This window comes from Vespa mandarinia, unplaced genomic scaffold (genome assembly GCF_050613455.1).
Source record: "Vespa mandarinia isolate Hongniang unplaced genomic scaffold, ASM5061345v1 scaffold_62, whole genome shotgun sequence".
Lineage (NCBI taxonomy): Eukaryota > Metazoa > Arthropoda > Insecta > Hymenoptera > Vespidae > Vespa > Vespa mandarinia.
Genome location: NW_028197196.1, coordinates 36,592 through 63,170, shown reverse-complemented (window position 1 = coordinate 63,170; position 26,579 = coordinate 36,592). Strand labels below are relative to the sequence as shown.

The 26,579-nt window shown below is 28.0% G+C and overlaps 3 protein-coding genes and 1 long non-coding RNA gene across 8 annotated transcripts in view; 2 read left to right on the top strand and 2 right to left on the bottom strand.

Moving 5' to 3' along the window:
* LOC118450121 (fatty acyl-CoA reductase wat-like) overlaps positions 1–18,307 on the bottom strand; it is an 86,081-nt gene extending 67,774 nt beyond the window's left edge. The window contains exon 1 of the mRNA XM_085664541.1: positions 18,191–18,307. The gene's annotated coding sequence lies outside the window, so the exon portion shown is untranslated. The remainder of the gene's footprint in view (positions 1–18,190) is intronic.
* Positions 1–18,999, bottom strand: part of LOC118450619 (fatty acyl-CoA reductase wat-like) — a 36,990-nt gene extending 17,991 nt beyond the window's left edge. For both annotated transcript variants that reach the window (XM_085664527.1, XM_085664528.1), the window contains exon 1: positions 18,679–18,999. The gene's annotated coding sequence lies outside the window, so the exon portion shown is untranslated. The remainder of the gene's footprint in view (positions 1–18,678) is intronic.
* LOC146872027 (fatty acyl-CoA reductase wat-like) lies at positions 1,693–5,552 on the top strand. Its single transcript, XM_085664523.1, has 12 exons — positions 1,693–1,836; positions 1,934–2,020; positions 2,085–2,160; positions 3,132–3,463; positions 3,697–3,945; positions 4,038–4,183; positions 4,294–4,403; positions 4,474–4,669; positions 4,771–4,890; positions 4,996–5,010; positions 5,103–5,360; positions 5,447–5,552. Exons 1-12 carry the CDS (start codon positions 1,693–1,695, stop codon positions 5,550–5,552), a joined length of 1,839 nt encoding a protein of 612 aa, XP_085520649.1.
* On the top strand, positions 7,254–9,911 carry LOC146872026 (uncharacterized). Of its 4 annotated transcripts, none has more exons than XR_014983774.1 (6): positions 7,384–7,622; positions 7,752–7,955; positions 8,133–8,562; positions 8,818–9,093; positions 9,185–9,266; positions 9,495–9,908. It is a non-coding gene; the product is annotated as an uncharacterized LOC146872026 (long non-coding RNA). The 4 variants fall into 4 exon arrangements; XR_014983775.1 differs by having other exon boundaries at positions 8,133–8,217; positions 9,495–9,906; XR_014983776.1 differs by lacking the exon at positions 7,384–7,622 and adding an exon at positions 7,254–7,377 and having other exon boundaries at positions 8,133–9,093; positions 9,495–9,911.
* Positions 19,000–26,579: the final 7,580 nt, after the last annotated feature.

Here is a 26,579-nt window from a genome sequence, read left to right as displayed (position 1 = left end):
ATATTGTATCGAGAAGTAAGTTAAAGATAATGTATCATATGAATATGTTCCAAAAATTAATTTCACAGAAATTGCAGCAGATATAATTAAATCAATCATGAATTTATCATTACGATTGATTGATAAAAGTGACTTTAAAATTTTAATTGAATACGATCACAAAAAATTAGATGAGAATTGTTATACAATGAGAATATAAAAATCATGCTCTTTATCTTACTTTTATATTTCTTTCTATTTCATTTTTCCGAAGGTTCATTTTATTTTTCTGATAAATGTACCACGAAAGAGTCGATCATACTTCGCAATAAATTCTATTTAATCGTGGAAGATGGCGGAAATGGAGAAGCACCGTGACTGTTTGTCTACACGGTTAGTTTTATTAATTGTTAATAAATTTATATCGAGGTACGCTCTATTGCGGAATGTTTTATCGTAGAATTCAAGTTATTTAATTATTTTCGATGCCGCGACCGTACGTTATTTCTGAGTTACAAGAATTTGTTGAACGATCGACAAATGTATAATAAAGTAAGTGTGTATTTTTTCTTTTAATACATTGTATTTTCATGTTCTATATAATTTATAGTAAAATAAATATTGAGGGAATATTTTAAAATTTGTATATTAGACGATCCGTTGAGATTGTACTATTTTTCTTTTTATAGAATTAATAATTTGAGACTATGTAGAGTATTAAAGTAAAACTGATCGTTGACTAATAACTAGTTCAAAAAGAGGTTCATCTTCAACTTAATTGTTTCAGTTTAACAAAAATTTGATTGAAACTTAAAAAAGTCGTAATAAATGATATAGATCATATCTATGTATCTTTCATAATGATTTATACAGAAATATAAAAGATTTATTATTAAGATATTACAAAGTGTCATTTTCTTAACAAAAAATATTTATGTATTGGAAGAAATATAAAATTACAAAATAAAAAGTAAAATGACAGGAAAGTTCCACTCATCTTTCACTTCGTATTACGGATTATTTTTGCACATTTGCATTTCGGAAGAAAACACTGACATATTCATATGTGATGATATCAGATTATTCGCAATGATAAGAGATTTTGTAGTAACGAAAATTTTACTTAACAGCGTTCTAAAAATTTAATTAGATAATGATCTTTCGATCTTCTGAGTATAAAAATGAACACGTAAATAAATATTTGTTAACAAGGGGATAAAATCAACGAGGTAATTATTGACTAAGGAATTGTTATGAGGATATCACTTTAAAAGATAAATTTATCTTTTAACAGGTTCTACAAAAAAAGAAAGAACTTGATGTCTCTTTTGATTATGAAAATCGTTATCTGACTATTTTTGCCAACATTTACATCATTTCTTGCATCATTCCCAAACTCATCTAGAAAGCGACATGTAAATTCGAATGTAGAATTTTTTTCTGTTTTCTACCTTACACATTATTTTTCATCGTTCCTTCTTTTCTCTTTCGCATGAATGTTACATCCATTACTAAAATAAGACTGATAATATTAATTTTTGTTTAAATCTCGTTCGTAATTTTTAAATAAATACTATTGATCATATCTCCTAACGATAAGAATATACAGGTCTTAAATATGCCATTTAAACATTTCTACATAGCATATATAAAATAACAAAGACATCTTTCTTGCCTTTTCCTTTCATTGTTCGTTTGTCATTAAAATTTAAAATGATTCTCTCTTTCCGAATTTTTAAAACTCTATTAGATACATCAAGCATTAAAACAAGCTATAACCTCTATGTGTTAATAGCTTCTTTTGAACCACATGTGTTTTCCAGGATACGAATTATATTCGAATATAAAGAAAAAAAAGCAAGAGTGTCGAAAAAGATCAAGAATTGATCAATGAAAAGATTAAATACTTTTGGGAGAAAAAGATTAAATACTTTTGGTTGTTTTTACATTTCAGTGCAAAAGTGAGATTCGTTCAATCAACATCTACAACTGTCCTAAGAAATGGAAAGAAATCTCTACTCCGAATGTTCATAACTTTACTGTAAGCCCGTTTATTTTAATTCTGCAATATGGAAAATAATTCTGAAAGTAAGTAAATTTTATAGAAGTATACACTTAAAAAGAATCAAAATCAAAAGGTGTGTTATAAAAATTTAGTAACATTCTTTTACGAAGCTTCAAGTGAATAATTACGTGAACATTTTAAAAAGCATAAATAGGTTTGTGAGTTACACGAAATTACGGAAAAATAAGAAATTAAGGTATTCGGTTAATATTACAATTCAACAAAATATAGAAGAATTAGCTGCAATTACCATAATTAAAACCATAAATAGAACGCGAAAAATTTTTTTTTAATTTTCGAAATATTCAGAAGTCTAAACACGGAATGTGATCAGTTTTGATTAGTCTTTTGTTAATGGACTGATCAAAAATATTTTTATCTGACATAAACATTGTTGAGAAGGAATATGTAATGTAATTATTTACAGTAAATTTCCTGACATTCTTTTTTGTCAGTTTTTATATGATCCCCTTTTAGTTTTATTATGACCAATTTTTAACTTTTTTGCACTTATCTTTTATCAAATATTGAAAAGATTTCTCCAAGAATCGTAATAAATATTTTTTTCCTGTCTGAATGAAGTGAAGATTAAAAAATTTGTCTAGTAGAAAGAATTACGTATCATTTTATTAACGAGGAATATTACACGTTGTTCCATTTGCGTAGTACGCGAAAAATTATACTTAGATTACATTTGCAATTGAAATGTTTTTTTTACCTTATAGTAGATAAAAAACAATATCATGAAGCAATTAATATTAATATATGTACATGTGATATTTTTCCCTTTCGAATTATCGAGGACACCAATTATCGATCATTTTCTATCATAACGAAATTGTCTATTTTAAATTATAGATATATATTAGGACAAGTAATAGATGCCATGAATGCTTTTTAATAATCGATATTAAGATGGAAAGAGCAAACCCATCGGAATAAAGATTGTGTTAATCAAACGTTCGATTATAATATTTTCAACGGACACTTGAACTTACTTGCAATATCGTTTAAACGATTACAATAAATAAATACGATAGAGAAACAGAGAAGATATCTACATTTATGTTTATGTTTATGTTTACAGATCGATTTAAAAAAGCAAATATGATAGACGTACTGCCAGAAAGAGGTGTACAAGAAATAGCCCTATCGGAAAGTTCTTTGAGAGTTGCTACGAAAACTAAATATGCACGTGTATATATTCAACCCATCGAGAATAATGACGAACTTACACCCATTCAAAAATTTTACAGTGGTCAAAGTATTTTTATAACTGGTGGAACAGGATTCATAGGAAAGTTATTGATCGAGAAATTGTTAAGAGAATGTCCCGGTATCACTTGCATTTATCTTTTGATACGTACAAAAAAAGGAAAAAGTGTGCATCAACGCATGGAAGAATTAATCGAAAATTCTGTGAGTTATTACATCTATTACAGGGATTGGTAAATTATTATTTCACCTTTGATTCAACTTTGAAAATATCTCTTTCTATTAAATAATATAATTGGTATATAAAATAAAGAGAATTGAAAAACAAAGTACTGATCTATCATAACCAGTGGAAAAAATCGCAAAAAGTCGTTTTCCTGTCATTTATCATAACGAACGTGAGAGAGAAAATAATTACAACTCTGTCAACTTTCCAGTTATTTTCGACTTTGAGAGAGAAACAACCAACATTCCAGAATCGTATAGTCCCAATCAAGGGCGATTGTACTTTGCCGAATCTCGATATCTCAATGGTTGATAGAGCTACATTAATACGCGAGGTCTCAATTATTTTTCATGTCGCCGCAACCGTTAAATTCAATGAGAAAATAAAATTGGCGACAGAAATCAACGTTCGGAGTGTAAAGGATATAATAAATTTGTCCAAAGAAATGTCAAAACTGAAGGTGCCAACTTTGTCCTTTGTATACGTATTAATAACAATCAGGGTTTTTCAAAATCTGACTGTAACAAATCTTTGTTATTCTTAAAATTTCAGAGTGTTGTGCAGGTATCAACGGCTTATTCCAATTGTTTTCATATTCCACTTGAGGAGAAATTTTATGACCCACCGATAGATCCCGATAAGTTGATAAATTTGGTGAACAGTATAAATGAAAAATTGCTCGACGATATTACCCCACAGTACGTTTATATCTCGGAGTATCGATTGCTTAGTTTCATATTTAGTCACAGAAAATATGAATTGAATAGATAGAGCACTTAATTACACTCACACAATTGTTTGATTGTAGATTAATCGGAATATGGCCAAATACTTATGTTTATACGAAAACAGTCGCAGAGAATTTTATAAAAAAGCATGCTGACTCTATACCGATTGGAATATTTCGTCCAGGAATGGGTTGGTAGTAATGTAATCCTTACAGTATAAAACGATAAATGGTGTATGTTAATCAATTTAATATTTCTAGTGATATCTACGTATCGAGAACCTATTCAAGGATGGATCGACAACTTGTACGGACCAACAGGAATTACAACAAGTGTTCTAATGGGATTAACGCGAATTCTCCATTGCGATGGATCGATAAATATGGACTTGGTACCTGGAGATTTGACCGCCAATGGAATAATCGCTAGCGCATGGGAGATTGCAAATAAACGAAAGTAACGACAAATACTCGAAACAATATTTTTAGGATCAAATTAAATAATAATATTAGAAAATATTGAATTAATTCGTTTGTATGAATACATAATCTTTTTAGAACCAACGAAGATATTCCCATTTACAATTACGTATCAAAGGACAATGCATTCACTTTCGGCAGATTTTTGAATAAGATACTTAAGTATGTAGAACTGGTACCATCTGAAAAGGCAATTTGGTGCCCCATCTTTGAAATAACAAAATATCGGCCGATCTATCTTTTCTACATATATTTTGTCCATTTCCTACCAGCTCTTATAATCGATACACTCTCTTTGTGCAGGGGTAAAAATCCTAGGTAAATTTCTCTTATCTTATTTTTTGGAGGGAGCATATTAGAACGATAAAAAAGCGAAAAATTTCATCTGACGATAATCCTTTTTGTTCAAGGTTACTTAGAATGTATAATAAAATTCACGAAATGTCAGATCTAGTTAGTTATTTTTGTATAAACGAAAAAAGATTTACGAATGAAAGATGGAACGAATTGTTGAGGAAGTTGACGCCCGAAGATCGTGAATTATTCTTTTGTGATATAAAGGATCTCGTTTGGAGTACTTATTTTGAAACATACTTCTCAGGTATAAGAAAATATATCTTAAAGGATCCTATTGAGACACTTCCACAAGCTCATATAAAAAAGCGGAGGTATCTTTTTTATTGCATTTTTACTTCGTTGTCCCTTTATTATTAACAATCACTTTCAAATAATATTGATTTTTGAAATTTTCAAGGTTTTATTTGATGCATCAAGCATTGAAACTTCTTATCGTCTGTGTCCTATTTATCATCACATGGGCTATGATTTCCAGGCTGCTTGTAACATTTGAATCCCCGTAAATGAAGCAAAGATAAGCAAAAGAATGAAGAATAAAAATAATCATAATTTAGACTATCACCTATGTACGAATCAATAATTTCTTGAATAAAATATATCAAAGTTAAACGGTTTTTATTCGTGAAATCTCGGACAGTTATTTGGGTTAGAACTTTCTCCTTATATACTACGCTATTTATTGTATATAATATATACTTATTTTTTTATTTTTAATTTTTATTAAATGTTAAATTGTGGCCAAATGCTTAGCCATGAGTTTCATTTCTAATCTCCTTTGAAACAATGTATTATTTTTACTGGATTTTCTCTTTCTTAGTAAAAATTAAGATAAATCGAGTAAGACAATAATTCAAAGTTTGTTCGACAAATATGTATTTCGAAATCATAACTGCTGTGATTTGTTCCCGAAATACATATTAATACCGTATCATTTTTACTAGTAAATTTATTATTTTGGATTTTTTTGTGAAGTGCATTCATCATACTGATCCCAAATCCCATAAATTTAACCAAAACGTCGAAAATTAATTTCTAAATATAAAGTTTTTGATCGTTATGAGTTGCGTACACTGATAGTTTAAGCCTTCTATGGTTGAAGGGAAAGGCTACTTATTTCTACTAAACTTTATAGTTCAATGCAACAGTTGAGTACATTCGATAACAACACCTGTACGTGACATGAGCATAAGGAAATAATGCTTGCTTCAAACATTTATAATTGCGATGAAAATTCGTCAATTTTATTTATGCAAAACGAGAAATACTTCTGGAAATAAGTAAAATATATATTAATTTTATTACCACGCCATATCTCTCACATATTAACACATTTATAAACGGTGTTTTTCGATCGAGATACTTAGCTGGATATTTCATATAATTTTAAAAAATCTATAGCTAAATATTGAAAGATACAAATATATAAATATATATCAATATAATAAAAATATTGTTTCCTGATATCATGTTTATAATTATTTGTCGTTTAAAAAAGAACTGATACGATCAAAAGAAAACGTTTTTATGCCAAATAAATAAGAGTATTTATAAATAAAAATAAATTGAAAAAAGTCGGAATGGATTTCTAAGAGATGTAAGGATAAATGGTGGATTGAATTGATTTAAAGGAAATTCATGATTTTTCTTTACTAAAGTAGGGAACAATTTTCTTTATCCTCGAGTTTATACTGATATCTAGTAGTTACATTTTTATAAAAAGATGTATGAACAAGATTAATAGAAAAATAGAGATCAAATGAAAACAAAAATTATTCTATAAAATGCGCGTTAAACAGGATCAACGAAAACGTGCATCAACAGAAATGGATCGAAAAATTGTTAGAATATAAAATCAAATAATGCGACGTAGTTGCATTGCCTGTTGATTCGAATATGTAAATGCAAAAATATAATAAAAATGAATGGTGTAATATTTGAGATTATCAAGAATTCAGAAAAACACAAACAGAAATAAGACGTTTTATAGTTAATAAACGTAAATAATAAGATGCTATGGAGAATTTGAAAAAATAGTTAATTGTAGCACTATACCTTATACTTAACAAGTATTTCATACAAAATCATTTTTCAAAAACTGTTTTATTCTTCACAAAATCTACTGTATTTCTGGTAATCTTTCTCCAGGCACGCTCTCAGCATCATTATCGAGCCTAGTATTTCGTTCATCGATTCTATTTTTAAACATGGTTGATACCATAGTGTCGATAAATAAGGATGCTATATTTCCAGGAAACTTAAGATTTGATCGTCCAACAAAATCTATAAACACGAACATAATAAGCTTACACTGGAACCTACTACCGCAAGGTGTCGCCTAAGTTATTGTTTTGATTCTTCCACTCTTCTACTAACCGAAATAAAAATCTTTTAACAAAGATGTACGTTCAATTTAATATAAGTTCTGGCTGTAAAGAAAACCATTGTTATCAATTAATTAGTAAAGTTGAAGACGTAAAATATTATTAAAATTAGAATCATTAAATGCAGTTTTGAAATATTATATTAAAATGAAGAACAGATCAACACGTCATAAATGGAAAGATACATTTCAGGTTATATTATATTATTAATAATGTAATAATTTTTAAAAAAATTACATATTATTTAATAATATTCCCTATTGTTATAATTTAAATCGTTCTTTTGAAAAAGTACATGACACAAGTATTTTCTTTGTGTAGCTTGCAAAAGGGAAGAAAACGACGAGGAAGTGGAAATGTATTTTTATGAAGCAACACAAAACTGGAATCTCATGAAATTAACATATGACTATTGTAGTTCTAAAATATAAATGAGAAAAATTATTATACTTTCGTAATCGCTCGATAAGGAACAATTAATCATCGAACGTTCCTAAAATATATATAGTTAAAAATTAAAGAAGAGTAAGTATTACAATTTCTTTTTAGAAAAAATTGCAAGATAGTAAACATTAACTTACTCGCATTAAAAAAACTCGCATTTCTTTGTAAAACAGACATTATAACTTTATTCCAATAAAAAAATGAATTCTTAAATCAAAATTTTATTTATACCAATTAAAAAGAAATATTCAATTTCAGCTACAAATTATCCAGGAAAACTCGGAATTATCAGCAAATGAAAATAAGCTTATCTCTAAAAACAATGAAAAAGAAAATGAAGATGGTAATGACGATAATGAAAACGTGATGATAAAAATAATACTTTAGTTGACCAAGACAATGAAGAAAGAATGGAATGATATAAAATTAAATAATGAAAATATTGTATATATTTAGAAGATAAAGATGAAACGACAGATGCACATTTGTTTGACATATGAAGACATATTGAATTTTCGTATATTTATTCATATATTATTTTCATAATCTAGACCAAACTATAATTCGATAGATACGCAACATTGGAGAATAATGGTTATGCTAATCTGATTGCTACTTTCAAGATTTTAACTTGGATTGTAATCGAGCGATTACAAATAGATTTTCATTCATAAAATTCATAAAATTAGTAAATATATTTGTCAAAAATTTAATTTTCTTCGCATAAATCTCGAAATAAGTTAAAAGTCATATTGTTTACTCAGATAACGATTATTGATTATATAAAAAGAGTAATACTTTACCTCTTACTTCACTGATGAAATGATAAAGAAAAACTGTAGCTATAGAAATAATTGAGGCACTTAATTTGTTCTCATTGGTATCATTCCATTTAATATTAATTAGGATCTGTATTCTAAGTATACAAATTTATTATGTTCAGAGAAATACAATATTCAAATGGGCCACTGATATAATGGGTACTATATAAATGCGAAGATTAAATGAAATACTTTTTAATGTAAAGTCTCTTCTGATACAAGAAATGTCCACGATTATAGAATCATCTACTTTTGAAAAAACTGACAAAGGAGGTAACTTCTGTGACAAAGAAATAAATGCGTAAGGAAGAAAATACGAAATTCTATAGTAAAAGACAACAAAACTACAACAAGAGATATATAAGCTGTATGTAAAGTGTCGTAATTAGTTCTACAAAGTATGTCATCCATATATATGGTTCTTTTTATTTGTAATATGATTACCAACATTTATATTTCCTTATACATTTAATAAATTTATAATTGTAGTTTGTGGGAGAATTGAAATTAGCAATAGAGGAAGAAACCTAAAATTATGCAATAAAGGAAGAAAGTAAAAAAGAAGAAAAACGTAAGTAGTGAAATGTCTATAAGAAAGAGAGTGTCAAACGAAAGATCGACTTTGAAATTCTCTAATTATGCGTTTTATATATATATACATATATCATTACTTTTTAATTTAATGGTATAGCACTGTCGGTATTAAAAGTAATAATATCTCACTCATTAAAAGACTTTAAAAAATTAATATACTTAACACTATTAAATACAATTTTATACGATAATATTTCCGTTGTAGGCTTACTAAACATCTTCAGTTACATGCACCTGCACCTCTGCTGACACGCTTTTCCAAATTACAATAAATACATGGTACTGATGTGATATTGCCGCATCTTGATATATCTCACACTTTTCCTCTGTGTTTCTATTGTGCAATTGCTTCTTTTAAAGGAATAGTGTTTTATCGCTGAAGAAGAAGAAGAAGGAAAAGGCAGTCAGTTTTAATTCAGTTGTCAGCAATCTTAATTAGAAAATGTCTGAAATGAATCTTTCCAATCGGTTCATAACCCTGTAAATCTATTAATATATACATATTTGTATCATATTTAATCAATTTTTACTCCTTAAATTATATTAATTGCTAACGATTGACCTATTCTATTTCTTACAAATATGTAGGAAGAGAAATAAACTATGAGAATGTTTAGATTATCAGAAAAGAAGCGTAAATAATTTTTTATTTCAAACCTTCAGGTAATTTCTTTTATTTTATAGTATTTCATACTAATTATATTCGAATTGTATTTTTTCTGTGCAGATATATTTCGATGTAAGTCATTTGAAAAGTATCTTAATGATTATTAATGTATTACTTTATTTTCTCGTACATTTGTTGATTAAGTTCTTTGAAATATTTCTAATTTTGTATCTGAATATAGAAAAAATAGGGGTTTTGTGATTTGTAAATAGTTATTTAAAATTTTACAAAGTATATATATATATTATAAAGTCAGTCATAAGTAATGAAATATATTAAAATTATAAATCATTTTGTATTAAATTAAAATTTATATTTTATGGTTGTTCGAATAAAATGCAAAGTTAGGTAGGAATCGAGAGTCACTGTTATGTTTCTCGCAAGTGCTTAGATGGCCTGCTATTCCTATATAATAAACTTCCAAGGTTAACAGTAATAAAATTTCTTTGTGCGTCACTTCGGAGCCACTAGCGGAGTTCGTCAGTAACTCTCAACTTGTTTTGAGGAAAGTCCCACCTGTGGACCACAGCAGAGAGTGAGTGTGTTGTGTAACTTTTTTAGCTGTGTTTTTATAAGCTTTTCTTCGCCGTCTTTCTCGATTATAGAATAGAGGAAGCCTTTATGACTGATCTTTTTCGAGATTGGGCGAGAGTCTATTGGTCAAAGCTAAGTTTTTTCGATGTGTTCGAGACGCGAATTTTTCTATCCATCTTGTATGGATAAATCTTTGTATCTAACTGAAACAGGGCTTTCAGCGAGCAAACTTCTTCTTTTGCAATTATTTCTTTCTCCTTTTCGTGTTTTTTTATTTTTATGAATGGATTCTTAAATGCATTAAATAAAAACTGTTTAATTAATTTAATAAATTAACTTAATGATTGTTAGCTCGATGTTGAATTAGAAAACATTTTGTAATACCTACCTGCAATAGAAATTATTTAAAATTTCTTAGATAGAATATTTTATTAAAATTGACAGGTAATTCGCACATATTTTAATTTTTATTTAAGTTAATTAATTTATTTAATTTTACTGTCTAATTTGGTTTTATCTAAAAATGAAACTTTATAATCCAATTAATTAATATAAATGTAATTTGTATAAAATCTTAACAATACTATATATTTTGACTTGAATTAGTTTTATGAAAAAAAATTTAATTTAATTTAATATTAATTAAATATCAAAAATAGCATACATAAATTAAAATTTTGTTAATTTCATCTTATTGTGAATTATCAGTTATTATACCGATTCCCCTAACAAAAAAAAGCACCTCCAAATCTTTTAAATTTAATAATTTTTTATTTAATCTCATATTATAATAGAGTATATAATCCTAATTTCAATATTGTGTAGGGAGAAGCCTACTTTCAGGGGCAATGTGTAATATTTGTACTGGGTTTATATAGAAAAATATCTCATTATTATTTGTATTAATATTATTACAATATAAGAATCATAATCTATATTTAAAAAACAATAAATATTTCTGATACGAAGCAATAATTAAGATTTTGTGTCGATAAAATGAAAAAATTTTTATATATACATATTAAATATACAAAAAGATTAAACTTTGAAAATCTTCGTACTTAATATTTTCAAAACTACGTGATTATATTGAACTTGACGAATGGAATCTTCATAAAAGTCAGGAAATTGCTGAACATTCTATTAATTGTAAATAACAATCTAAGTAGTTACTGAAGAATTGTTAATGTTGTCGAATGGCAATAATCTTTTAACATTAATACTAAACGGTTTGCAAAATTATCACATACGCAGTTGTAACATTTCAATTTTACATATTAAAAAAGCTTAACAATTGATCGTCTGAAAAAATATATCATTTGTGTTTTCAAACGTAATTAACATAAATTTCAATCTAATCGTTTCATAGTATTGCAATTCATTCACAAAAAAAATATAAACTCATAACATATAATATAAGAATAACCGGAATAATAAAAATACATCTATTATAGAATCACATTAATAAAAATAACAAGCTGCAATAACATATTTTCATCAAGATAAGGAAATGGAAAAAGGAAAGAAAAATAAGTTGTATCGCCGTTCGATTTAAAAATTATTCTACTTTATTTAAAATCTATTATTTATTCCTTTTGAATTGATTAGACTCAGTTTTCTTTCTTCTTGTAAATTCTTAATTCGAACATCAGCAAACTGTAGAAAAATTCTATTAAAATCGATATTGAATCATCTATGGAGCGTTTGATTTTTTTCGATTTAAATTTCGCCAATTTTTTATTTTAGTGATTTTAATAGTGGCTAGTAACTCTGACAGATTAAGAATCCGTTTGAAACTTTTTTTAGTATCAATCTAAAATCTATAATTTCAGTTGCTCTCGATAAGTATTAGATCACCAAAAAGTCTACTAGTTTAGAAATAGGCGTAAATTTTCAGAATTCTGATTGCATCTTTAACAGCATGGAAAATAAGTAGAAAGCGGACATTGTTAAATTTATAAATTTTCCCGTACGTACATGCGTCTTTTTTCCGTATTACTTGATTTTTAAACTCATGATTATTCATTTTCCATTTCTAATTTATAAAAATAAATTACAAGTGAAAACTTATACGCAGTTTCTATTGTGTCTTAAAGGTAATTATAAACATCGACGTGTTTCTAAATCAATTCTCTCGCCAGCGAATGAGGGTTGTATCCTAACGCATTAGAAATCAGGACATTTTTCATTAAATATTTTTATCCTGTGAAATTATTCCATATTATGTTCAGATTATAAGTAATGAGAGATACAGAAAATCGCCATCTTATAAATCGAGAACAATTACGGTAGAATCAATGAGAAAAAAGGAAGTGTAATTCAAGAAATCTGATACAGTGCCTGAAATAACTTTAATGCATGTATCCAATAATAAACGCTGAGGAAAACAGTATATATTTATTTGGCTTATGATAAGAAAATTAATAAATATTATCATACTCAATTGCTTAAATATTTTTGTTTTCAAATATGCCTACGTTCTTTTACATAATCAAAGTCTGATTTATTTATTCATAAAAAATGCATTTCTATTAGGCAGTTTTTATGATTCGAGTTCGATAGCTTAATCTTATGTCATGATTGTGAGCAAAAAATTGGATACGCAATGACGCAACTTTTATTTGGAGATTTTGTAGAGAACCATAAATGTAAAAATAAATATTTTATCGAATAGCATGTAAATGAACATTACAATTAAAATATTAAACTTCTATTGATAATTTGTTCGTTTAATTTCGTTTAATTTGATTTAATTTTGTTATAAAAAAATACAAAATTTGTAATTATTATTTGATACAACGTAAAATTATTACATAAAACAAATCTGTAAATATGTTATTTAGTTTTACGTGAGTTAATACCGTAAATTCGTTATATTCGTTTTCAAGAAATATATTTAATGAGTTTAAGTGATTCTTTCTAAATTTAATATTTCCAGTAATATTTTGTTCTCAATTATATTTGATACTTCTTGTTTAAATTTTAAACAAAATATTATTGTAAAAATAATATGAAGAAACAATATTTCCAATATTCATACATATTGAAATAACAGAACATTGAGGTATTCAAGTATAGTCTTTTGGAAATTAGACGTAGTATCCAACTATTCGTCTCGCTTTACACATTTAGGCATGAATGTTTTAATATACGAGAAGCTGTGTATCCGACTTTGGAACACTTTTCCTAAACCATTCTTTTGATTATTCTTCGTAAATTTGAAAATGTATTTCACTGAAATTTTTTACAACACTTCCATCAAGGCGAATTATTAGATAACTAAATAGAGAATATGTATTCAATATTAATTTTAATGTTATCATTAACAAAAAGATAGACAGATAAAAACCCATTGAAGATTTCAAAATTGAAACTTGACAAATTTCATATGATCTAATACGTTGAGCACGATATATACCCGATGAATAAATGGAGTTTTAATGCGAGAATACAAAAAAAACAATTATCATAGTTTAATATGCAAAACAAATACGGATCTATTTCGCGTATATTATTTTTTTATTTATCATTACGTCATTATATTTTCATTCTACCTTGTTTTATTATTACCATATGTTAGTCTGAACGATCATATATACTTAACTGAAAAGAAATGCAACCAGATATTGGATAAATTTTTTTTACAACGTTTTGTCGATGAGGTTATTCAATGCAAATGAAATGATACCAATAAAAACACTAGCGTACAAATAATAGGAAAGATTTATAAACGCTGAACCGTTATGTTTACATTCTAGGCAAAAATTATCTTTCTACAATGTATATATATATATATATATATATATATATATATATATATATATATGTATGGATATATGTACATACACACTAATTAGAAGTTTAACATTTACCAATTTAAATAATATTGATAAGGTCGACTTAAATAATTGAATAAAATTGTCTCAAAAATATTTACAATAAATAGTATATATTAATTATTGTAATATTCCTAGAGATATTCATGTTTCAAATACTTATTAAAGATTGATAACAAAAATATGAACATATGAACAGGAAGGAATTACATTTGCTAATCTAAAAAAATAATAATCATGATTTCCTCTATCTACGAATCAATGTTTTCTCTTATTCAAGGTATCTAAATCGAAACATGGTGTGAAAGAGGAATTAAAATACGATTCTGGAGAACTTTATTCGTAAAATCTCTGACAAATATGGATATATTGTTTGTTATTAGATATAGAAAATATACTTATATTACCATTACTGTTTTTGTTATTGAGTACGAATGATTCATTGCAAGTTTAAGTTCATAAACCTTAAAAATGTATATTTTTCGAAGCAAATTTATCGCTATTATATGATTTGTTCTTCGATAGTTATTGCAAAGCAATTTGAAAGGTATGATACAATAATTCACCGTTGTAACGACACATACATACATTGAAGTCATAAACAACTAGTTTCGCAGATAAAGTACTTATCATAAATTCCGTATCTTTTTTCTGATAAATTCGTTTTACATTTATCTGTTATGTGGGTTATTCGGAAAGTAATTTCGTTTTTTCCCGACAAGGGATTTAATTGTATTTTTTTGCAACCTACTTAAGCCGTATAATCATTAAAAATCAGAAAGCTGATATGGCAAGGATTGTAAGTGAAAAAGTCCAATTGATTCTACGCAGTAGTTTTTGGTTGGTGCCCTTTTAAATATGGAGAACAATAAGCACCATTTTCGTCATATTTTATTTTTTTACTATAGAAAAGGTAAAAATACTGTTCAAGATAAAAAGAAATTAACCAATGTGTATGGAGAAGATGTGTCGACAGTACGCCAGTGCAAGAGCTGGTTTGCAAAATTTCGATCCGGCAATTTTGATGTCGAAGATGCACCACGTTCTGGAAGGCCGTTTTTAACTAATAAAGACACGATAAAGGCATTAGTTGATGCAAACCGGCGAATAACAACACGTGAAATTCGTAAGAGATTAAATTTATCAAATTCAATTGTTTATGATCACTTGAAAGACCTGAGTTTAACCTCGAAGCTCGATATATTGGTTCCCCATGTTCTCACGGAGAGAAACTTTGTGTCGTCGCTTTGATGTCTGTGATTCGCTTCTAAAACGTCACGAAAATAATTACAATTTTTGAAGCGCATCATTACTGAGGACGAAAAATGAGTTGTATACAACAATATCAAACGCAAGAGATCATGGAACAAAAAAGATGAACCGGGTCAAAGCATTTCCAAAGCCAATATCCATTAAAAAGAAAGATGATGCTGTTTGTTTGGTGGGATTTTAAAGGAATCGTTTTTTTTTTTTTGAGATTTTAACGGATAACACTTCAACAGAAAAGGCCAGAATTAATCAACAGAAAAGTTGTAGTGTTTCACCAAGATAATGTGAGACCTCATACAAGTTTGGTCACTCACCAAAACCTTTTACAGCTTGAATGAGGTACAATGCCACACCCACCACAATCTTCAGATTTGGCACCTTCGGATTATTATTTATTTCGGTCACTGCAAAATTTTTTAAACGGTAAAACCTTAATTTCAAATGAGGAAATCAATAATCACCTCGATCAGTTTTTTGTCAGCGAAGACCAAAAATTTTATCAGCATGGAATCATACTATTACCAGAAAGATGGCAAAAGGTATTGGACCAGAATAAATAATTTAATAAAATATTTGTTCATTATACGAAAATTGTCTATCATTTTCACAAAAAAAAAAAAACGAAATTACTTTCCGAACAACCCATGATATCTGCCATCATCGTAGTATATTTTAAGAATTTGACCAAAACGTCAAAAATTAATCTGTGAATGTAGAATCTTTTATCATTTTGATTTCCGTTAGTTTAAGCTTTGAAATGTAAGAGGTTGTAATGTTAACTACTTTACAGTTAAATCGAAACCTTCAGTCGAGCAACATCTACACTACGTGAGCACAAGGAAAGAATGCTGTTTCAAATGTTTATGATTTCGATAAAAGTGCATCAATTTTAATTGTGCAAAATGGAATATATTTTCAAAAAGTAAGTAAAATTTATATGGATATTTATTTTTAAAAATTATCATTATTTCACAGAAGTGAAATGGAAGTAAGTACAATATTACGGGAAACAGTTTTTTTTCAAAATATTCTATATTACAAAACAGTTAGGACTGGACATGGAATAAATAATCAAGATTGGAAAATATTAAATTATTTGCTTTCGATAGCATGAGTGTATCAATGAACTTGTGTGATCTGTTCACAGGCCAATATGATTAACTCTACTATAGAATTCTTTTTAAATTTTCATGACAATGGACTTGATTAAAATTTATTTTTTTATATTAAAAATAAATTTTAAATTAAAAATAAATAATTAAGCTTAACACCACTAAATGATCAACAATTTTATTGCCTCTGAATAATAAATAATGTTACTATACCAATTTTCTTTACGATTTGTTTCATGTAGTTAATCGATCTAGCGAATGAAATTGGTTTGTACCTAAATCAAATAACTCGACAAAATTCGCCCACTCATTTTCAATTAAATTTATCACCTAAACTTTATTTACCTCTGATAGTCCATTTCACTATTGTTTTTCTGTAAATTATTTATCAAAATGTCTGAATGTTTACTTAAGTCGATTTGAAATTTACTGAAGCAGACTATTATTTGCAGAATCTCATGCCGTTTGATCATATTGAATAAAAATAAATCAAGAAAAGTAGGAAGGATTATAAATTCTAAAAAAAAAAAATAATTAATACATCACGACCGAGTCATATGCTTTACGTGTGGATTATAATTCATGTTTTTGCTCGCAAAAGTCTCTGCATTGAAAGCTGAGTGATCTCTTATTTGAATAATATTCCCATAAATCCATTTTATAGTCCGTCGGCAATGGAAAATAATCATTTCAATGGAAACATTTACATTCGTATACCTATACATATTCCTAGAACTAAACATATATCTATATTTATCTCGCGCAGACGATATATTGGCTTGTTTATTTACTTGCACGAAGTACAGCAACAACTACAGCTTGGAATATATTTAATCTACATATGTACAAGTTGTTAATGAATAATTATGTTTTTCAAAATCAATGTCAAAGGAGACAAAAAAAGCAAAACTATCCGGAATAGCGAATATTATATAATTCATAAGAAATATTCGATATTCCATCACAGATGAGAACTTATCCAATTTAACAGGTTCTTCTACGATTCTATTCTTTTAAATTAGTCTTTTTTTTTAAATTAATTCTTTTAAATTAATTCTTTTAAATTAATTTTGGAGGTAGTGAGAAATAAAAATATGAAGTATTTTTAGAATTAAAAAAAAAAGGAATATTAAAAATTAATAATTTAGTTTAAATATAGTATAAAATATATGAAATTATTTGTAATAATGAATTATATATAATGTAATTATTTTATTGTAAAATATATTATTTATTAGTTTATTATAATATTAAAAATTTAGTATTTTGTAGACATAAAAGAAAAAAAGAAATTGATAAATAATGTTTTGAACTAATATATAAAAGCTATGTATTAATTTCTTGAATTAATATGTAATTATAATATATACGTCCATGGTACAGAAAAGGTTTAGAATATCTTTGAATGAGTGCTTTCCAGTTATTTTCCAGATTGAGAGAGATATCTATATTTGTATTTATATTTATGTCACACGGACATTACCTAAATGAAACATAGGTCAATCTCTCCTCGCGCAGAATTCTCCACAACTGCATAATACGGATGAAAAAAATCGAACAAAAGAAAAGTGAAAGAACCTTTCTCGTACGATGAAGAAGTAAAAAAGACTTACAAGTTTATCTATACGAACACGTTCGCAGATTGATCTGGAACAGTAGAAATGATGGAATTACTCTTAGAAGAGGATGGACAAGAAGTAGTCGTTACGAAAAACGACTTCGAGAGATTTTAATCTTTTCAAAAGATAGTTCAACTTCGTCTCGCTATTGTGACATCAACTTGATGTTGTGTCTTGAATGGCTGTAGAGTAACCGAAGTGCCTGCAGCCTTCCAATTACACCAACCTAATCACACGCCTCTTTTTCGGTCAATCGTTTCGAAATCTTACACGGGAGCGAGGCTCTTTTTTCCTCTTTTTTCTTCACAATAGGGCAATCGAACTACGCCAGGAAAGATTTACTTTAACTTACTTATTCGATGAAACGATGATAGAGGCTCCGAATATCGTTCCTCGCGTCTATACTTCTTTCGTGTGTTCCTGACTCTGGTACTGATCCTTGAATTGGTTTTCTCTTGCTAACGATAGCTGAGGAATAATAGGGTTAAGCGATGCTTGGTATTCCGCACACTTTTCTTCTCTTTTACGAATTGATTTATTTAGTATAAAATCGGTGATGGAAATTTACAATGAATAATAATATAAGTCTTAAGTATTGTAACTGCTAATTGTAAAGAACTGTGCTTAGCGACTGACTCCAACAAAATGATCTTAACGGCTAACTGTGATGAATTTATCTAGACGACTGTGGATGATGATGTCCTGACGATGAAGTGTTGACGATTAAGTTTTTTCTACTGCGTCCTCGCCTGCACATACCTCTCCTACACACACATACTTGCAAGAATCATTCTCGCGCATTTTACTATCGTCAATTTCCAAGCGATAAGCCATTTCGTTACACTGTTTCTGCATATATTAGGGTATCCCATAAGTTTGTTTCTTTTTTCTAATATGAAATGAATATACAATGTTTACTGTTTAAGTTATTATTTATTTTGTTATATAAGAACCCTTTTGCTCTATTACCTTTTTCCATCTCTCAGGAAGCCTCATTATGCCTTCTTTCCAAAATTGTTGTGTTTTGGACAAGAAATAATCCCGGTGGTGCACTTTTTCGCTGAATGGATTTAAAATGCTTATCGCGAAGAGAATTTTTTGAGGACAGAAAGAAGTAATAATCAGATGGAGCGAAATTATTGAGAGTATGCAGATGCGGTAAAACATCCCAATCAAATTGTAAGAGCTTTTCTCTTACCGCTAATGCAATATGTGGTCTCACGTTGTCATAATGAAAAATAATGCCTCGTCGGTTCATTTATTATGGCTATTTCTTGTTATAGCAGCTTTCAATTGATTCAGTTAATCGTAGAATTTATTGTTTCACCTTGAGGAAGGAGCTCGTAGAAAATTACACCTTTCCAATCTCACCAAATGGATAAAAGAACTTTTTTGGGCTGTAATCCCTGCTTTGCGACAGTTGAAGTTGTATTGTCCTTATACCAAGTGCGTTTTCTATGGACATTTTCATATAAAATCGAAGTTTTGTCTCAAGCGACAAGCCTCTTTAGAAACGGATCTTCTTCATGTCGCTGGAGAAGCAAGTCGCATGTAGAGTTGCGATTCATAAGACTAGTTTTCGTTAGTAAGTGCGGAACTCAAACTTCGCAGAGATTAACATATCCCATCTTAGTTAGGTGATTATGTACTGTTGTTTTGAGAATCCTAGTGGCGTTCACTATCTCCCGCATACTATATCGTGGATTTTCATCAAGCATGGCCTTGATAAGGCCTGTATCCATCGGCACATAAAATTTTTGGTCTTTGCTGGCAAAAAACTGATCGAGGTGGTTTTTGACTTCCTCATTCGAAGTGAAGGTTTTATCGTCTAAAAAATTTTGCAGTGATCGGGCAAATAATAATCCGAAGGTGCCAGATCTTGAGAATATGGTGGGTATGGCATTGTATCCCATTCAAGCTATAAAAGCATTTGGCGAGTGAGCAAATGAGGTATGAGGTCTCGCATTATCTTGGTGAAACACTACTACTTTTCTGTTGATTAATTCTGGCCTTTTCTGTTGAAGTGCATCATTCAGATTGTCCAGCTGATGACAGTAGACTTGCGAATTAATTGTTGTATTATCCGGTAAAGTCTCGAAGAAGAACGATTCCTTTAAAATCTCACCAAAAAGATAGAATCTCCATTTTTTAATGGATATTGGCTTTGGAAATGCTTTGAGCCGGTTCATCTTTTTTGCTACACGATCTCTTGCGTTTGACATTGTTATATACAACTCATTTTTCGTCGCCAGTAATGGTATGCTTTAAAAATGGATCATTTTCGTGACGTTTGAGAAGCAAATCACGGATGTCAACGCGACGACACAAATTTCTCTCCGTGAGAACATGGGGAATCCATATATCAAGCTTCGGGGTTAAACCCAGGCCTTTCAAGTGGACCTATACAGTTGAATTTGATAAATTTAACCGCTTACCGACGTGTTGTTATTCGCCGTTTTGCATCAACTAATGCCTTTATCGTGTCTTTATTAGTTAAAAACGGCCTTCCAGAACGTGATGCATCTTCGACATCAAAATTGCCGGATCGAAATTTTGCAAACCAGTTCTGGCACTAGCGTACTGTCAACACATCTTTTCCATACACATCGGTTAATTTCTTTCTAGCTTGAACAGCATTTTTACCTTTTCTATAGTAAAAAAGTAAAATATGACGAAAATGCTGCTTATTGCTCTCTATATTTAAAATGGCACCAACCAAAAACTACTGCGTAGAATAAATTGGACTTTTTCACACACAAGCCTTGCTATATCAGCCCTCAAAACATATAATGATTACGCGGCTTAAGTGTGAATTAGGTTGCAAAAAAAATACAATTAAATGTTCTGTCGGGAAGAAACGAAATTACCTTCCGAACAACCCAATATATTCAGGAAACTTATCACATGTTGTTACAGTCATACACATACAGTACAGACATAACGCGTCAGCTACTGTAACTATTAAAATAATGAATTTTGCTGTAAAATATCATTCTAATAGTAATGTTATAGTTTAAAGGTTAATTAGTTTCCTTATTAAAAATTTATAACATTCCATTGGCAGTATGCAACTGAAAAAATTTATTTCACCACAATAAAATTTTGGCTTCCACTGATTTTATCAATAATTAAACACTTGTTTCAAATTTCGATTCTATCATTTGTTCAAAATATTTGTTTTAAATTGATAAATAAATTGTTTGAAATTGATAAATGTTAACTCAGTCATTTTGTATACTCCTCAAATTTCCAGCTTCCCTCCATCAAAATATAACTAAATTTAGTTATATTTGTATAATTATACAGGTATATCAAAGAAGAAAAATGTAGTAAAAACATATTGCTTCTTAATGCTTAAAAGTCATATATGATCTTAAAATGTGAAAGAAAAATTATTCGTTTGTATGTACACCGTAAGTTAATATACAACGATGGATAATGATACCTACAGTTTGTTATTTTGTTATAATTAGCTTTTAATTTTTCCGTTAATTTGAAATATTTTCCTATAAATTTTAGAAATGAAATGTTTTGATAGAGTTCACTATATTTGATTATTTTTCGTCTATTTAAAAAATTCGATAGAGTCAGTACGTGCAGAATTGGAATATACTTTTAGGGAAGGAATCCGAGTTTAGTTGATAAAAATAGAAGAAAACACTGCCTCTTAATTCTATTTCGCAAAGCAGTCACACGTACTTTATCTACTGTTAGCGGTTGAATGTCCTACATACGTTCATTTCGATCATAAATACTTCTCTATCAAAATCAAAACAGACTTCGATTTAGATTGTGGCGCCTGAATACTTAATTATGCTATTTCTTATTCATGGAGTGTTAAACCAAATTTTTTCTTACTATATTATTCACTTTGGTAAGTGTTGAGGACAAAAAACTGATTAAGTAATCTGTCGTTCGATAAAATGCTAATTAGATCGTGTGACGATAGTGACGTAGGTCATGAATACGACAGATCGTATACAAATGAGACGGCGAGTGATGAATTAAACATAAAATCGTTGTAACCTCGGATCCAAAAAAATTAGTTCATCATCCTTTCCTCTTAAACTTGTGTTGGTTATATCTCTTTCATTCGTACATAATAATCGTTTTCTCATTGCAGATTGTTATGATTTTGAAAATCATAACTGAAATCACCTATAGTAAATATTACCAATAGTTTGTTTTCTTTTGAATGTGTGGAAGAAGAAATTAAATCCTATTAAATTTGATATATTTTCAGTTTTGATCTCTATCGAATAATGCTCCTCAATTTTGTATGTAACATTTGCTCTTCCACATCTCTTTGTTTTTATTTTTCTCTTTAGTCTTGAAATTGGAAAATATTCATGTTCATTCGTAAACTGTACATTCTGTACATAACTGTACGTAAACTGTAGACTTCGCATTTTCAAGTTGAAGTTATTGATAAAATTCGTACGAGTAGAAAAACAAGCTTATGTAACTTTTTGCGATATAAATGTATACAATAGGTTTAGTTGTAGGTATTGTAGAATTAGGAAAATATTCATGTATATATAAATATGTAATAAATATATAATGTAAAAACTGCTAGGAATGATGTTAGTAAGATAGAGATGTAGACCTGATGTAGATATGGTAAAAGATAGACATATAGATATGAGTGTTACGAACAATTTATAAGCGAGAGTATATAAGCGATGGAGTGAAGTGACGTGTGAAGATTAAGTGACGTTTAGGACTTTGTCTAAACACATAGTTCATAGATCCGTATCCTAAAAGATATACGATAATGAGAAGAAAACAATAATGGGCGAACGAAAGAAAGAAACGATAATTAGTATAAAGAATTAGGCATTAGTGCGGAGAGATTAGAATAGTACAGAGTAGATCAAAATAGATAATAGAGTAATATACATTGAAAAGTATAAAAGAACAGAGCAAATCAGAACAAAATATTCTTGACCACGTTTCATTGATCAATTCTTGATCTTTTCGACACTCTTGCTATTTTTCCTTATATTCGAATATAATTCGTATCCTGAATAATTCCATTTGCTCATCTACAAAACGATGGAAGAAAAATTCATCCAATATCTGCTTGCGTTTCTTTTCAGTTAAGTATATATGTTCGTTCAGATTAACATATGGTAATAATAAAACAAGGTAGAATGCAAATATAATGATGTAATGATAAATAAAAAAATAATATACGCGAAATAGATCTGTATTTGTTTTGCATATTAAACTATGATAATTTTTTTTTGTATTCTCGCATTAAAACTCCATTTATTCATCGGATACATATCGTGCTCAACATATTAGATCATATGAAATTTGTCAAGTTTCAATTTTTAAATCTTCAATGGGTTTTTTCTGTCTATCTTTTTGTTAATGGTAACATTAAAATTAATATTTAACACATATTCTCTATTTAGTTATCTAATAATTCGTTTTGATGGAAGTGTTGTAAAAAATTTCAGTGAAATACATTTTCAAATTTACGAAGAATAATCAAAAGAATGGTTTAGAAAAAGTGTTCCAAAGTCGGATACACGGCTTCTCGTATATTATAACATTCATGACCAAATGTGTAAAGCGAGACGAAAAGTTGGATACTACGTCTAATTTCCAAAAGACTATACATGAATACCTCAATGTTCTGTTATTTCAATATGTATGAATATTGGAAATATTGTTTCTTCATATTATTTTTACAATAATATTTTGTTTAAAATTTAAACAAGAAGTATCAAATATAATTGAGAACAAAATATTACTGGAAATATTAAATTTAGAAAGAATCACTTAAACTCATTAAATATATTTCTTGAAAACGAATATAACGAATTTACGGTATTAACTCACGTAAAACTAAATAACATATTTACAGATTTGTTTTATGTAATAATTTTACGTTGTATCAAATAATAATTACAAATTTTGTATTTTTTTATAACAAAATTAAATCAAATTAAACGAAATTAAACGAACAAATTATCAATAGAAGTTTAATATTTTAATTGTAATGTTCATTTACATGCTATTCGATAAAATATTTATTTTTACATTTATGGTTCTCTACAAAATCTCCAAATAAAAGTTGCGTCATTGCGTATCCAATTTTTTGCTCACAATCATGACATAAGATTAAGCTATCGAACTCGAATCATAAAAACTGCCTAATAGAAATGCATTTTTTATGAATAAATAAATCAGACTTTGATTATGTAAAAGAACGTAGGCATATTTGAAAACAAAAATATTTAAGCAATTGAGTATGATAATATTTATTAATTTTCTTATCATAAGCCAAATAAATATATACTGTTTTCCTCAGCGTTTATTATTGGATACATGCATTAAAGTTATTTCAGGCACTGTATCAGATTTCTTGAATTACACTTCCTTTTTTCTCATTGATTCTACCGTAATTGTTCTCGATTTATAAGATGGCGATTTTCTGTATCTCTCATTACTTATAATCTGAACATAATATGGAATAATTTCACAGGATAAAAATATTTAATGAAAAATGTCCTGATTTCTAATGCGTTAGGATACAACCCTCATTCGCTGGCGAGAGAATTGATTTAGAAACACGTCGATGTTTATAATTACCTTTAAGACACAATAGAAACTGCGTATAAGTTTTCACTTGTAATTTATTTTTATAAATTAGAAATGGAAAATGAATAATCATGAGTTTAAAAATCAAGTAATACGGAAAAAAGACGCATGTACGTACGGGAAAATTTATAAATTTAACAATGTCCGCTTTCTACTTATTTTCCATGCTGTTAAAGATGCAATCAGAATTCTGAAAATTTACGCCTATTTCTAAACTAGTAGACTTTTTGGTGATCTAATACTTATCGAGAGCAACTGAAATTATAGATTTTAGATTGATACTAAAAAAGTTTCAAACGGATTCTTAATCTGTCAGAGTTACTAGCCACTATTAAAATCACTAAAATAAAAAATTGGCGAAATTTAAATCGAAAAAAATCAAACGCTCCATAGATGATTCAATATCGATTTTAATAGAATTTTTCTACAGTTTGCTGATGTTCGAATTAAGAATTTACAAGAAGAAAGAAAACTGAGTCTAATCAATTCAAAAGGAATAAATAATAGATTTTAAATAAAGTAGAATAATTTTTAAATCGAACGGCGATACAACTTATTTTTCTTTCCTTTTTCCATTTCCTTATCTTGATGAAAATATGTTATTGCAGCTTGTTATTTTTATTAATGTGATTCTATAATAGATGTATTTTTATTATTCCGGTTATTCTTATATTATATGTTATGAGTTTATATTTTTTTTGTGAATGAATTGCAATACTATGAAACGATTAGATTGAAATTTATGTTAATTACGTTTGAAAACACAAATGATATATTTTTTCAGACGATCAATTGTTAAGCTTTTTTAATATGTAAAATTGAAATGTTACAACTGCGTATGTGATAATTTTGCAAACCGTTTAGTATTAATGTTAAAAGATTATTGCCATTCGACAACATTAACAATTCTTCAGTAACTACTTAGATTGTTATTTACAATTAATAGAATGTTCAGCAATTTCCTGACTTTTATGAAGATTCCATTCGTCAAGTTCAATATAATCACGTAGTTTTGAAAATATTAAGTACGAAGATTTTCAAAGTTTAATCTTTTTGTATATTTAATATGTATATATAAAAATTTTTTCATTTTATCGACACAAAATCTTAATTATTGCTTCGTATCAGAAATATTTATTGTTTTTTAAATATAGATTATGATTCCTATATTGTAATAATATTAATACAAATAATATTGAGATATTTTTCTACATAAACCCAGTACAAATATTACACATTGCCCCTGAAAGTAGGCTTCTCCCTACACAATATTGAAATTAGGATTATATACTCTATTATAATATGAGATTAAATAAAAAATTATTAAATTTAAAAGATTTGGAGGTGCTTTTTTTTGTTAGGGGAATCGGTATAATAACTGATAATTCACAATAAGATGAAATTAACAAAATTTTAATTTATGTATGCTATTTTTGATATTTAATTAATATTAAATTAAATTAAATTTTTTTTCATAAAACTAATTCAAGTCAAAATATATAGTATTGTTAAGATTTTATACAAATTACATTTATATTAATTAATTGGATTATAAAGTTTCATTTTTAGATAAAACCAAATTAGACAGTAAAATTAAATAAATTAATTAACTTAAATAAAAATTAAAATATGTGCGAATTA

What these genes read in the sequence shown, in the direction of transcription:
- LOC146872027 (XM_085664523.1), top strand. Translation starts at nt 1,693, where the DNA reads ATGATTCTCTCTTTCCGAATTTTTAAAACTCTATTAGATACATCAAGC. An exon ending in GAGATTGCAAATAAACGAAA is followed by an intron (nt 4,670 to 4,770) that starts GTAACGACAAAT and finishes TAATCTTTTTAG; the next exon opens with AACCAACGAAGATATTCCCA. An exon ending in GCTCATATAAAAAAGCGGAG is followed by an intron (nt 5,361 to 5,446) that starts GTATCTTTTTTA and finishes GAAATTTTCAAG; the next exon opens with GTTTTATTTGATGCATCAAG.